The 15,115-nt window shown below is 41.9% G+C and overlaps 1 protein-coding gene across 1 annotated transcript in view; it reads right to left on the reverse strand.

The window, feature by feature from the left end:
* Window positions 1-15,115, reverse strand: part of COL19A1 (collagen type XIX alpha 1 chain) — a 423,669-nt gene that overhangs the window by 48,295 nt on the left and 360,259 nt on the right. The window contains exons 32-38 of the mRNA XM_045294677.1: window positions 14,478-14,531; window positions 13,004-13,057; window positions 10,040-10,084; window positions 8,036-8,086; window positions 7,907-7,951; window positions 7,460-7,486; window positions 4,158-4,211 (exon numbers count right to left, since the gene is read on the reverse strand). Coding sequence (XP_045150612.1) covers window positions 4,158-4,211; window positions 7,460-7,486; window positions 7,907-7,951; window positions 8,036-8,086; window positions 10,040-10,084; window positions 13,004-13,057; window positions 14,478-14,531 — 330 coding nt within the window. The remainder of the gene's footprint in view (window positions 1-4,157; window positions 4,212-7,459; window positions 7,487-7,906; window positions 7,952-8,035; window positions 8,087-10,039; window positions 10,085-13,003; window positions 13,058-14,477; window positions 14,532-15,115) is intronic.

Consider the following 15,115-nt stretch of genomic DNA (forward strand, 5'->3'; position numbering starts at 1 on the left):
TATCTTTTGATAGCCGGGCACCATCAGCTTTCTTCACCACATTTACTTATGTACCACTTTGTCTCCAGCGATCGTGTCGGGAAGGTGAGCATCTCAGAGTGCCAGATTATTAGGACAAAGTGTTCTTGTATTGAGGGAATACAAGTGTATGAATTTTGTTGACATTTTCATCTGTTCCGGAAGTTGATGGATGTCCAGGACAAGGTATGTCATTAATCGACATTTCACCATTTTTGAAATGAGAAAACCACTTGAGTTTTTTCCATAGTACTGTCCTTGTAAGCCATGTTCTACATCACAACCATTTCTGTGGCATTTTTCCCAAACAGGAGACAAAATTTCACAGTTGCACACTGTTCTCTTAAGTCAGCTATCACAAAAAATGAGGTTTGAGCAGAACAGCTCTTACAAAAACATTCACTGTGACCAGAGATAACCTTCCCAGGTGACACCACTAACTCAGAGTGAGTTGCTTGATCCTTGCCTAGAGGGACAAGTGCATACTATGAAAGCTCTGACTAGTGGAGTTTTCCCCATTTTTTAGGTGGGGGGCACCCCCTTGTATTATCCTTGGTGAGCCTCACTTCAGTTCATGAGCATGAGCCTCAAGGAAGTCTTTAGTCTACCCCGTCATAGGACTATCCCATTTCTCTTGTCTAGTAAGTGTCTCCACTGATCTTGCTGATGAATATTAAGGACTGCAGCCTTCAGTATGGATTACAACTTAGTGTAAAGCAGACCCAAATCCTCACAACTGGACCAATAGGTCCAGGATAGGATTGAAGATCTTATCATGATAAGAGAAAAGATTGAAATTGTTAAGGATTTCATCTTTCTTCGAAGCACAATCAATGCTCATGCATGAAGTAGTCAGGAGATCAAATGACACTGCAATGGGCAAATCTGCTGCACAAGACTTCTTAAAAGTATAAAAAAGCAAGGATGTTGCTTTGAGGGCTAAAGTGTGCCTTACCCAAGCCCACACGGTATTTTTAATCACCTCACATGCATTTGAAGGTTGGACATTGAATAAGGAAGATGGAAGACGCATCAATGCATTTGAATTATGGTGGTGGTGAAGAATATTGAAAATACCATGGACTTCCAAGAGAACAAACAAAGCTGTCTTGGCAGAAGTACAGCCAGAATGATCCTTAGATGCAAAGATGGCGAGACTTTGTCTCACGTACTTTAGACATTGTCAGGAGAGATCAGTCCCTGGAAAAGGGACAGCATACTTGGTAAAGTAGAGGGGCAGCAAGAGAGGAGTGCCTTAATGAAATGGATTCACCCAGTGGCTGCAGCGATGGGCTCAAACACAAGAACAACAGTGAGGGTGGCACAGGACTGGGTGGTGTTGGTTTTGTTGTGCACAGGGTCTCTATGAATTGGAATTGATTCAATGGCACATATAAGTGTCTCCCAAATTTGGCCTCATGTCCAAAATTAAACTCATGATCATGTTCTGCCCATAGCTATTCTCATCCTGTGGATGAGCACTATAGCTACATTTTATGTCAACGTGGCTGAACCAGGATTTTCGGTGGTTTGACTGTCAAAAAGCCAGTAAGCATTCTCCCGTGATATGACCTAACATGATGTAATCATTTCCAAAATGGGATTCGCTATGAGTATCCAATCAGTTGTAAGAAGATTAAAGTGAGATGCAACATCCTAACCTGGATCATTGCCCTGATCCAATTAAGGTAAGAATGTTTCCTTGGGTGTGGCCTGCTTCTGATATAAGTGGGAGCTGTTGAAAAGCTTGCTTGCTTTTTACTGGGTCTGCCATATTGTCCACTCTGTCCATTAGCTGTTCAGAGCGGGGATGTACTCCAGGCTTGGTGCTCCACTCTCTCTTCCTTCCCCTAAATGCTCCCATTTGCTCTAATCAGACATGCCCCTCTCCCCTAGCTGTAGCTTCAGTGCCATCCTCTCAAGTAAATTCTTCAGGGGGGAGGGGCAGTTGTCCCCATAGCTGGCATGGGGGCCGAGCCCTCAGGTCCCTCCACTGGCTCCCCACTCCTTGCCAACAAGCTGCATGCATCTGGCACTGGCTTTAAATCTAGTCCCTCTCTCCTGGAGACACACACCTTCCCTTCGGTGGGTCAGTGTGGTATTGGCACAATGACAGATACTCAGACCAATGGAAAAGAGCTGAAGACTCAGAAATAAAAACATCAGATACAGGCAACTGATCTTTGATAAGGGCTCAAAAATATTAATTGGGAAGCAGATGCCATCTTCAATAAATGGTGCTGGAAAAAATGGATATCTACCTGCAGAAAAATGAAGCAAAACCCTTACCTCACTCCATGCACAAGAATAAACTCAAGTTGGATCACAGACCTTGAGACAAAACTCCAAACAATTAGGGCCATTAATGAGGGAATTGGGACAAACCTGAGAACCTTGGCACAGGGAATACATAGGCTATCAGAAATATGAACGGATACAAACATGGCCTGCCATGTTGCCTGCTGACACCGAGAGTCATCAAAGGCCTGCCATCTGACCTAATGACCTTGGATTCATTTGCTTCTGCAGCCATCAGCCTGTCACCTTTCTTCCGATCTTGAGTTCTTCAGCCCCACAGCCATAAGAATAAGAAGTCTCTAGCCTAACATCTGACTCACAGACTTAGAACCTTCTTGGACTTGCCTGGTTCTACAACTATGTGAGGCATATTCTTGATATAAATTTTTCTCTACATATGTCCACTGGTTTTACGACTCAGAGAGCTAACCAGAGACAGTGACTACTCCTTTCCAGTCATTCAGGTTAAAAAACAAAAACAAAACTTGGTATTGTCCTTGAGTACTCTTTATTTTCTCATACTTATATCTAATAAATAAACATTTTTGTTGGCACTACTTTAAAAAAGTATCAAGAACTTCATACTTCTCACTGTCTCTACTGCTGAGCCCATATAAACACCTACCTGGATTGCTGGTCTAGATTTTTATCTGTCTTCTTTCTACCTACCCTTGTATAGGTTTTTGTTTTTTTTTGTACCTACAATTGCAGGTCTTATTACATTTCTACTCAGAAAATATCAGTGTTTCCCATTAACTCAGAGTGAAAGATAAATTCTTAAAACTATGGTAAGTCTTATTAGTGCTTTTCAAACTACTTGTGATGAAGAATCAGATTATTTCCTAATTCATCATGGACCATGAGAAACTATTGCCACAGTTCTCAACCTCATAACAGCAGCAAAATGACAGTTATGAAGTAGCAACAAAATAACTTTATGGTTGGGGGGGTCACCACCACATGAGGAACTGTATGCTGAGCACCACTGGCCGATTGAGCATTTGCTTATCATGGCAAAGTCTAGCTGCCAGGCAAGCTTTTCAATGCTTACTCTCATTGTTTGTGCTTACCTTGTCACAGAATTCATAACAGAGACTGCAGACTGGCAGTGGCCCTTCCCTGGCCACACTTTGAATAGCGTAGCTGTGCATGACCAGGCCACTTGTCCCTTTCATGCCTGCTTCCCAGCCTCCTCGTCTCCCCTCGTTCACTAGGTTGGTCTCCTTGGACATAGCAGGAATATCTATGTTTCAGGGCTTCAAGGCCTGATATTTTCTCTTCAAAAGGATCCTGGGTGGCACAGTGGTCTAGTGCTTGAATGAAAGTTCAGACCCCTCCCCACCCCCCCTAGCCATTCCTAGGGAGGAAGCTGTGGCAGCCTGCTTCTGTAAGGATCTACAACCTTGAACCTCTCTGGGCACACTTTGACTCTCTCGTGTACGGTTGCTGAGTCGGAATTGACGGCGGTGTTTTTGTTTGTGCTTCTCATGGAGAATTCTTCCTTCAGACTGGGGGAACTTGGCTGACGCCCCTCCCTTCAAGTTTTGTTCAGCTCTTACCTTCTCAGATCACTGAGAAAAGATCATTCCTCCTTTGGCCCTACTCCTGATTCCCCCAACCTGCTACACTTTTCCTGTTTCTCCATAGTACTTAACAATCATATTTTTATTATTTTATTCTTTAGTTTTGGTATCCCCTGTCTTGAATATAAATTCCATGAGGAAACAGATATTTGTTTCATTCACTTATATATTCCCAGCTCCTCAAACAGTGCTGAAACTCCTCAGTAGGTACTTAGTCAATGCCCATCAAACGATGATTGAATATTCCTATGTGCTTACCTTTATACCTGGAAACCCTTCTAGTCCTGGCAATCCCATTGGACCAGGTTCTCCCTGTTAAATAGGAACATAAGAAATACAATACACAATGATTAAGAAGTTTTTAAGCATTTGTTTCAAGGGCAAACTTGTAATCTTTTATTTTTGACCCCAAATGATACCAAAACATTGATTTGCAACCTGACAATTAACAGTATGTTGTATTTTTGAGTCTCTGTATTCTTGCATTTGGAATTTGTGAATCAAAGTGATTCTCCTGAGAGGTATGAGTTTATTTTTCAATTGTTTCTATTCTGATTAAGAAACTAATCACAATGAATCCCTCTCATCAATGGTAATTTCAATTTTAATAAGAATGAGAATGAAAGGCTGGCCTCTAAGCAAATCTGTGAAGTACGTGGGACTGCTAGATTACCTGACAATGAGACTACCTTCTCATTGAGACTAAATTCTAATTGTTACAATGAGACTAAATACTCATTAATAAAGATTAAATGAAGATGGTACTCTCAAAGTAGTTTATCATCCATAAATATTCTCAACAGCTGAACATGAATCATAAATGCATGAGTACATGACCCAGAGATGAGTCAATGATTCTAAAAGTCATAGTCAAACTGATGGGTTAAGAGCAGGAGATGAGTAAATGTTATCTATTTACTTCCTTCTAATCTTTTATGTATCCTAGTGTCTTATCGCAGGCCAACTAGAACTAGCAGCTCCCACAGAATGCGTTTTTAAAAGTTATGGTGGTGGAGGCTGCTAACTTTGAACAAGTAAACCTTATGACTTCTAAGTGAAGAGAGATAAAGTGGGCACTTTATTGAATATTAATAGTTCATACAACTATTTTTTTTAGGATACTGGATGCTTTAAACATGATCATATAGAAAAGGGAGCTTCCAAATATTATTCTCTGTGAGTGTACTTTTGCAGATAATTCCAATCTGCTTAAAAACTTTGCCAATGCTCTAACATCTTTATTATTTATGTTTTAAAATTATTTTTGACTATTGCATGAAACCCTGCATGACTGATCCATTTTATGCTTTAATTATCTTTTACAATATGCACTCTGCCCATCTGAAAAAAATAAAAAGATTCCATTCTTAACAAAGTTCTGTAAGAGAGGCCCTGGGTTATTGATAAAGGAAATAATCTTTGACTCCCTTTAGTTACATTCCCAATATTCCCTAGAACAAAGAAGGTTCTCAATCAGTAAATATTTCTGTGAAAGTAGCTAACAATTAAATGTTTAATTGAAAATCACTTAAAAATGGAACACTAGAGGAGCAATGTGAAGTATCTTAAAGATATATAAATGCAATTCAACAGTTCCTCTACAGAGGTTTGCAGAGAAGGCCACAAGGTGGTACCACACAATCTGAAGGCTGGTGAAAGAGTCTCTTAGCTATTCATACCATATTTCTATGATTATTTCTCTGTATTGGGCAACTTGTGGGAGATAAAGAGACTCCCATGGTGGTGCCTAAAAGCATTTTCAAACTTTGCCCTGGCTAAACTGGAAGTTTGTTTTTTTTAACAATATTTTCTTTTATTTTATAATTCCCACATTTCTGGTTTTTATTTTGTGCTTCATCAACTTATTTCCACATCTAAAAGCAGGATATACCTTGTAAATAGCTTTGATTCTTTAGCCTTTATTACAGCTAAGGAATTTGAAGTTTAATCACTTCAGATTCTACAGAAGCATATAGCATTTTCATGGCCAGCCATTTTCCAATCCAAGTGAATTGCAGCTGATTTTTCCTCTATATTGCCTTACTTAAAAAAAACAACACTGCAAGACAGAAATCTTTCTCACCTTATTATATAGCTGCTTATGTAAGAACTTGAAAGAATGTTACAGAAATGTCAATGAGAAATGTACCTGGATGGTCCAGAGGGATTTTTTGTATGTGAGATGAAAATGTATGCTGGAAAGGCTGGGAGGGCATTTTTGTAGTTGACAAGATGAAAGAAAATGAAAATTATAATGAAAGGTCTAGTTGTTGAAAGCATGTACAAAAAAAGTAACAGAAAAATGAAACTTCTAAAATTTGGAGTTTGAAATATGGTACTAATGAGTTGAAAGAATGCTTTCAGGAGAATACATATTGGCTTTAGTAAGATGCTTTGTTCCATAACAAAAATAAGTTCTTTAATGCAAGTCCTTTTAACATATATTTAGATGTTAAAAGATTGTTTTTCATGATTTTTCTTTCACTGGCTTAAAATTTATTCCTGTAGTCTTCTTAATACTGTAATAAAAGGGCTTTAAATTCTTTCATACGGACGTGGAAAATCAGTTGAAAGTTTATCTCAGTTTCAGGTATGTCAGGCCTATACCCAAAGGTCAAAAGGATAAACAAATGGACGATGAAGGATAGAACATATGTTTGCAAAGGACATGACAGGAAAAAATGCCAAGGAACAAATGGGGTCTAATTGAATCTGGCAGAACTTTTAGAGTGACGCTCCATGGTTGAGAAGGGTGCTGAGAACAATTATCACCCTTTGGGCCGTTGGAGGACAAGATCTCCTTACATGCTGAGCGTTAACCTCCTGATACATTATTCCTAATAAGTGGGTTGATGACAACATCCCTCATCTGCTACAGAATAATTGCCTAAGACACCCAAAGCAAATAGACAGTCTCTGTCCTTTCTTTTTGTTAATTGAGAAGAGGGCAGGGATATTAAGGAATTTCTTTCCAGTAAGTATTTCTCTTCCACAGTCTAATTAAAACGGAATCAATCATATAAAGAATCCTATTATTAGAAAGTGTCTCATTTATCAGAAGGTTTACATGTGTCTTCCTCTATCACAAGGTGATTTAGAAAACACATTGGTGGTAAGAGATGGATCTCAAACTCCGTGACAACATCAGGCTTGGGGAAGAGCAGATGGATGTATCTTAAAAACAACAAACATACTGCTGGCATCTCTCTGGAACCTTGCCCCTGTTGGCTCAGACAAGCGAATTGATGAGCACCTAGCCTGGTGGCATCCTGGTTACAGGTTGGGCTGCTAACTGTAAGGTCAGCAGTTCGCAACTGTCGGATGCTCCAAGGGAGAAAGATGGGACTTTTTACTCCATCAAGAGATCCAGTCCAGGAAACTCACGGGGCCAGTTCTACCCTGTCCTATAGGGTTACTATGAGTTGGCATTGACTCGATGTCATTGAGTTTATCTGTCTTTAGTAACAAGGCAGGTAGGCCACCATGGCCTGATGTTCTTCTTTTGAACTTTGACAAGGACTTATTTTCTAAATGACACAAAACATGGGAACATAACTTACCACTGAGCCAGGATCGCCTTTTGGGCCCTGTAAAAAATCATATAAATTCATTTCAATAAAATAATGACTAAAGCAAAATTATAGAATACCAAACTAATTTTTTCCCAACGTGTTTTAAAGCACACAAGGATATTGGTGAGTTTTGCATTTGCTATAGTTTGGGATGGGAAGGAAAGACAACATATTTTGATGGGATCCCCATGAATATAATTGCGTGGACATCTATTCAGTTCTTCAGTTTACAATGAAAAAAAAATGGCACCACTATGCAAAATATTGTTTTGGCTGTGCCCATGGGAAGAATGTTCTTATGCTGGTTCTCATTTCGCTTTCTTCTGCAATACAATATGTGGGTGTACTAGCAACCCGCAGTATTCAACTCAGGGATTTCTGGTCTCCTTTTGTTCATTTCCATTGTGTGCTTGGGGAAGAAGAAGGCGTACTCACAGGTGGGCCAGGTGGGCCTGGATAACTGGGAACACTCACACCTCCCTTCAAGAGAAAGAAAGAGAAGAGAGGAAGTTTCAGCAATCTGTAACTGGGAGAGGGTTTTTAAATAACTATGAATGCAAATACCTGGATTTTATATAAGCTGCTCATTCCATTTCCCTCATTGAATGGTACACCCTGAGGAAAGAAATGAGATATAAAATTACTCGATTCAGTTAGGGGTGAACAACTCTACCTTTGACCTTTGTAACCAAATGCTATCAGTTATATCCTGCTTTAGGAAGTGAGTTGATACTGCAAGTGAAAGAATACAATGCTCCCACCTTTTGCTTTTCAAAAGCAAACACAGGGGCAAAATGAAAAGGAGCGTAAGCTGCACCTGCAGCACACAGACACGCGCAGCAGGGGCTTGATTAATGTCCGGGTTTGACAGATGAAACACTAATGCATTCAGAGGAAAATATTATTTGCTCATTAAAATTCCGTTTCGGAATTGCCAATTTATGCTAACTGTTTACAGCCTGCTGACCTGCAGGCTTGAATGTGGTAGTGCTGATGAATATGTGAATAGGGAACAATTTGGCTATTGGGAAGTAATTTTTTCCCCCCAACCGCCTTGACAGACCAAATAGAAAATTAAGGTCAATTGGGGAGTTAATGTTACTCACAACCTGTGTGGATATTTCCGCAGAAACATATGTTTTAGAAGAATGGAGAACAAGAACGTCCCACAAAACCTGATTTGCTGAATGTAAAGTCCCAGAGTAACCAATACTTAGAGAAATACATTCTAGATTATTAAAGACAAATAAATGTCCAGTTTAGCATTCAGAAAAAAATTGGCTTATGGAAATTTCAGCTAAAAACTGCCATCTTTCTTTATAAAAATTTACATTGCATTTTCCCTTTACGGTGTGATTCTTACACGTAAGCTGCAAAGCAAAGGAATTTGGACATGGTTTGGGGACTGAGGTGCCCAGTGAGCACCGTTTGCATACATCTTTACAATCCTGGCGATGGAAGGAGAAACGCTCCGCCCCTCTAGTGGTTCATCATTTCACTCATTCACGTGACAAGGATGAAAGGTCCCTGTGTGCCAGGACGTTAAGTCTGGGGGAGATGAGGGCTTGGGAGACCTCTCTCCGATATTTTCAGTCAGTTTCTAGAGTAGATAGCATTGGATGTGTGTCTTGCAAAAGGAATAGTTTGGGAGACTTCAGATGTAAAGAGAAGGGTTTCTAAGGTAGTTAAAAAGCATGGTTCCCTGCCGTGAGCTCACGGTGCATGCACTGTCCTGTCCACTGGAGAAATGATGCATGCGAAAGGGTGGGCCTCCACTGTGTTCTGCTCCGCGTCCTTCCTGTCTAAGGAGACAAGAAACCAAGCGGAGGGGCATGTGCAGAAAAGTGACGCGGGCAGATCTCTCTGTTCACAGCGTGCATTTACTCTCATGGAAGAACGCATCCTGTTGGTGGCTTCAGGACGTCACCGTTGAATTGCCCCTTCTCGGGTGGGTGAGTCTGAGTTCTTAAAGTGTTCCTGGGAGGCTGGGTGGAAAAGAACATCTTGCCTGGACCTCAGCTCTACTGCGATTTGAGCACGGCCCCACACGAGGGCAGACTTGCTCCAGAGAGGCAGCTTCACTCTGCACAGCTTCCCGGACAAAGTGCGCATCTGTTTCAATCACCAGTGTAAACACATCAATGGCTCTTGGATTTTTGTTCACTAGTTGCTATATAAATAGAATTTCCTTGCACCTCAGACATCACTGATGGGAATGAACACAAATAGTACAATACCAAATATCCGGCCAGCTCTCACTGCCCATTGGGATCTCTTTTGACAAGCTTTCTTTCCCACGAATGAGGGTCATCGAGGTTCAGTGGGCTGTGCCAAGTCCTCCAGGCAGGAAGGGAAAGTGCAAAGTGTGAACACTGCCTGTAGGGGCAGAGCCAAAGGCAGGGAGGAAAAAGGGTGTCCACAAACCTATACTGGCTATTGTTTTCTTTTGTATAAAAATTGCTTTAAGAGGCTCATCTTTGAGAACGTCTAAATGTCGTCTGACCGCAGGGTTATAAAACCTTTTAACTAAACACATGAATTTTAAGTTTTAAACCTGAAAGGACTCACAGGTGGGCCGGGTGGTCCAGGCTTCCCAGGGGGTCCCTCGCTGCCCTGCAAAGGATACAGACCAACATAAATGGCTTAGACATTTCCACCCCAGGCTTGTGAACCAGCCTGTGTTGGCTCAAGACAGCCATCCTCTGAAATCAATACAATGTGTCACTTCTTTTCAACTTTGCAAAGTCTTCTTCAGCTTGGCTCTCTCCTTCATTCCGGGAAAGAGTTTCTAGACCACAGGAAAAGGAAATGTCCTATTGCAGACCCTTGGTTCTGTGACCCTAAGGGTTGAAGTTCATCTTAGATGGCGCCAAAGAGCCCAGGCCATCTTGTCTGGGACTTCAAGTGGCACCTGGGGGGTGGGAGGTAGGACCTCCCCACCTGGGGCGCTGAGCAGGTGTCAGGCACTTGGCTTGTGGCTTTCTCCAGCAGTAATCCCCCAGGCCTTCGCTCTGTCACCTCCACCTTTCGGGAACCAGAGTGGCCACTCATACAAGTCGTCTCGAGTGGGACATCATAACCTGTATTGTGTCCTCAGGCAGAGAGACCTCTTCCATTTCCTGAGTTAATATCAGACCTCCTAACCAAGTCAAGCATGTTCTGCTGAGCAGAAGTGACTGCGGAACAATGCTATTTAAGGACATGTCTCTTTACAGTTTCAACAGCTAAGGAATTTTGCTTACGGGGGACAGAAAAAGACTGAACATGGATACTGTGAAAAACAGCTTCACAATGAAACCTGAAAAATGGATTTCGTTTTTTATTTTTACAAAGCATAGAATGCTTTTTTGATCCATAATAAGCAGAGTTATTGCAGTTTTGATGGAGCCTTTAACCAGTGATGCCTCTAAGTGTGCTTTTCTTTGAGAATAATAACCTCGTGACATCTTTTAGGCGCCTCCGTGGCAGGGGCAATGGCAACGCACTGCTCATCAGGATTCAGATACAGCTAAATTCCTACTCAGCGTACGCAAGAATTTTGAGAGCTTTTTGCTCATCTCCATCAAAATTTTAAAGATTTAAAATTCCCACTCCCTCCAATGTTTAGTAAAGAATTTTAGTAAATAATTTTGTTCACACTGCCTCCCAATCTCTAGTAACTACGGGTAATGTCAGAAATTGCTTCCTATGCATGTTTGTCAGTAAAAATAGACTGCCAAGTTCTTCCTGCTCTGTATCTGCTTCAGGGCTTGTGATAGAGAACGAGTCTATTATGTCTTTCCTACGTGCTCTGATGGTGGTGAGGCCGTAAGACATGTCACATTCTGGTGACTGCTGGCAAGTCTTGCATAGAATTATGTCATAGTTCTCCTGAGCCAACGAACAAGGAAAAATATATGCCTGTTGAAAAGACTTTTTTTTCTCTCTCTCCGGCACAATTAAAAATCTTATTTTCATCCTCGTTTGTGCCCCAAAGCGCATCTCAGTGTGGAATTCCCATTAACTTCAAAGGCAAATCTATGACTGAATTATTTCCATGGAGAACAGATGAAAAAGTCTGGTGGGATAGACAAGCTCCTAGTGATATGACCAGAAAAAATAAAAATGTGCTGAGAAAATAAAAATATGCTGAGACTCTCTCGAATAAGCACATTGTTTTCTTTCAGACTTGTTGGGAGGCCTTTGTTCCTTGCCGCCAGGGCCTGAGTGCTCTGGGAGCTTGCGCTGGAGTGAAAGTTGTGGCTTTGGAGTCTTATTTCCCTCCTAGAAATCACTACACTGATTTCACGCACTTGCTGACTCTGCCACTATGGCAGAGCCTGACCCACACTGGATGGCCACCTCTGTGGTCCTACCCTGTGAGACACCCCTCCTGCTGGTCTCTTCTGACAGCAGCCAGCCATCTGACCAATAACAAGATAGCTGGGTTCATCAGTGATTTTCCTTGAGACGTTGCTCTACAGTGCCTTGGGCCCCCCAAGATGATCTGAAGTCCTAACTCCTTGTACCTAGGAACGCGACCTTGTTTGGAAGGAAGAGCTTGGAAGATTTTTAACCCGTTAATGTCAGGGGTCATATTGCCCAAGGATGGGTCTTAATCTAACATAACTGGGAAAAAATGAGAAGAGACAGAGAGATGCGGAGGAACACCGGCAGATGCAGGCAGAGGCCAGCAGCGGAGTCTACCACAAGTCGGAGCCTCTGCTAAAGAAAGGCTTGGGAGCATAGCTTTGCAAACACCCTGAATTCAGCCTCTGTCTCCAGATCTGTGAGAAGGAAGAGATGTACTGGTTTAGGCTGTATAAATTGTGGTACTTTGTTAGGCCGCCATAAGAAACAAACACTACCTTCCGGGGAGAAAAGTGCTTTACCAAGCCTTTCAGTTATTCCAAGTCGGGTCCATATAGTCTCTGTGAGAATGGACACCTGTGACTGGAAGGACCCGATGCAAACCTTCTTATTTGCATCTCTGCAGGTTCCGTAAGGGTAGGCGCTGAGGACCCAGAGTTCAACTTGGACTTTGGTTCTACTTCACCAAATGTTTGACTCATTCTTTCCCCCAAGAACATATCTCCTGCATTCACACTGACCTTTGGACCCATCCTCTTCTAGGCCTACCACAAAATGCTAATGCCCTGATATCAGAGCTCACCCCCTGGGTGATGCACCCAGTTCATGCGTTCTGCTGCCAACCGAAAGACTGGAAGTTCAAGTTCACCTGGAGACACCTGGAAGAAAACACTTGGAGAACAGAACAACCAACCAAGCAACCCATAAAAGAGACTGAGAGGAAAGGCCTGGCAATTTGTCCAACCAGCTGCTGAAAACCCTCAGGGCACAGGTCTTCTCTGACACAGCGGGGTCACCCGAAGTCAGAGTTGAATCAACACCCACTGGCCTTTGTGGGTGACGAGGAGGACACCTTATTTGGTGTTTTCACTGCTTGGCTTTATGGATTGCTCTCCAAATGGTCTCATTCTGCTACTCCCTTCAGCCCCGCTTTGGATGATACATGCGATGTTTCCACTGTACCTTGTCACCCTTTGTTCCTGCAGGACCAGGATGTCCCGTTCTCCCCAATAAGCCCTATAGGACACAAAACCAAGTTTGTTACAGAAACAACAATCACATGGCAAAGAGTACTGGAAGTTGTTTATGAAAATGCACATATTTTGAAGGTCATTTGGTCCTAATTAAATCAGTCCTAAAAGCTTATATTTCTGTAAGCTAACACTGCAGCTGTACCCTGCTGATAAGCCCTTGTCAGGGTGAAATTCATATTTGTGGTTGCTTCTTCACCTTGGCCAACCAGATGTAATGACCTTAATTGGAACCTTTTGATACATTTAAGAATTTAGCCTTGCTGTTTAAATGGCAATTTACATAACATTATGCCTTCCTAAATGAGCTATAATTTTGGTAGTGATCAACATTTTAAATACTTCAAGATGTGGCAGAATTCACAATGTGCATACTGAGTTATGTGATGTGCATTTGTAGCAAATGCAGAATAAAATTTAATTTTGATTCTTCTTTGGGAAATAGAGTTAGTTATGTTTTTCATGGCTCTATTCACATTTTTCTCTTTAAACTCTAGTGTACTATTTTAAGGCAGGTTTGTTCTACAGAACCATGGTGACAGCACAAGGGTAAGGTTTTAATGATGTCGAATCCGTGATTCAAAGCATTCCTGCAGAGTAGGAGCCTGTTCCTACTCGCTCCTCTATCTGCCCAAGAACTTTACGGAGAGAGGAGTTGGAGAAGTTGAGACTTGAGTAATGCTGCTAGATTTAGGACACAGACATGGAATCTTTGGGGTAAAATTATACTAAAAGATCATTGGTTACCAAAGGTCATATTTAACTTGTTGAGCGGCATTTTGTCCAGCAACCCTAGACTCGACTTGATTACTCTTGGATGCAAGGATGAATTTGGCAGGTGGGAAAGGAGGAGAATCTGGTCTAGAAACTCTCAACAGGGTCCCTAAGACCACACAGCTGGGGTGGCATGTTGGAGCACCCGTGAGAAAAATGCCCCTGCTGAAGTGGAGTGCTGGATTTATTCAGAAATAAGGAGACAAAAAAGTGAATCTGATAATCCTTGGCACTTTTTCTTTTGCTCTTGAAAGTGATTTCTCAGTTTATGTTGCTTAAGAATGTAAGGGTGAAAAAAAATAGAATATAAGGGTGTAACCATCTGAATGTTTCTTCCAAAGGTTAATACCACAGTTATAATTAAAAATTAGAATGCTCTTTTACATACAACGTGCATTTCAAAGAGACTAGCTTAATCACAGACTGTGCTCTGATCGGGTGGAATTCCGATGAGGAGTCTGCAAGACCTGGAGCAGCCATCTGTCGCGCTCAGTGAGAAGCTGAGGTGTTGGAGGAGGCCTTCCTAGGCTAATCTCCATGCAGGCACCATGGGTACAAGACAGCGAAGAATATTGATTCATCATGCCTCATCCCGGCAGACAGGAGCCGGGAATGGAACAACAAATACTTACAGGGGGTCCAGTCAGTCCTGGGGCACCTGGAATGCCCGGAATTCCTTGGAGACCCTAGAAAAGATAGTGCCTAAGCTTACATTTCATTATTATACCACACAGTTGGCAATAAGGCATTTTAGCTAATCAAATATTTTAACTAATGAGAATTAAACATCTATTTTGGCTGATCAAGAAACATATGTAATATACAAATACCCATTTTTCGAAGGATACCAATGGTGAGCTTTTTAAATGCCAGTGATGCAGAGTCTGTAGCGAATATAATTTAATGTTTCGGGGGCTCCTCATGCTTTTCAGGCCTCACTGAGCCCCCCACCAGCAGTCGCAGGACTGCGAATCCTGTACTGATCAAGAAGACAAATAGGAACTTCTGGTTTGCAGAAGTCCGTCTAAGAGCGACAGGACTGTGCTAAGCTGCTGTCGTCATCAGGAGCGCTGGCGCGCCCGCGCAGGAGTAACATGTTGGGCTGCTCACTGCAAGGCCAGCATTTTGAAACCAAATAAATTTTACTGCAAACTTCGGAAATATTTCACGGTTTTCAAAGATTTCTGGGTTTCCACAGTGTGGATGAAGAACTGCAATGCGCTATGACCAGCAGTCCTCTCTGAGTGGTGGCCATATATGGACTTCCATT

Source organism: Echinops telfairi, unplaced genomic scaffold (genome assembly GCF_000313985.2).
Source record: "Echinops telfairi isolate 266 unplaced genomic scaffold, ASM31398v2 ScPeMD7_3533;HRSCAF=4204_0, whole genome shotgun sequence".
In the NCBI taxonomy this organism is placed as follows: Eukaryota; Metazoa; Chordata; class Mammalia; order Afrosoricida; family Tenrecidae; genus Echinops; species Echinops telfairi.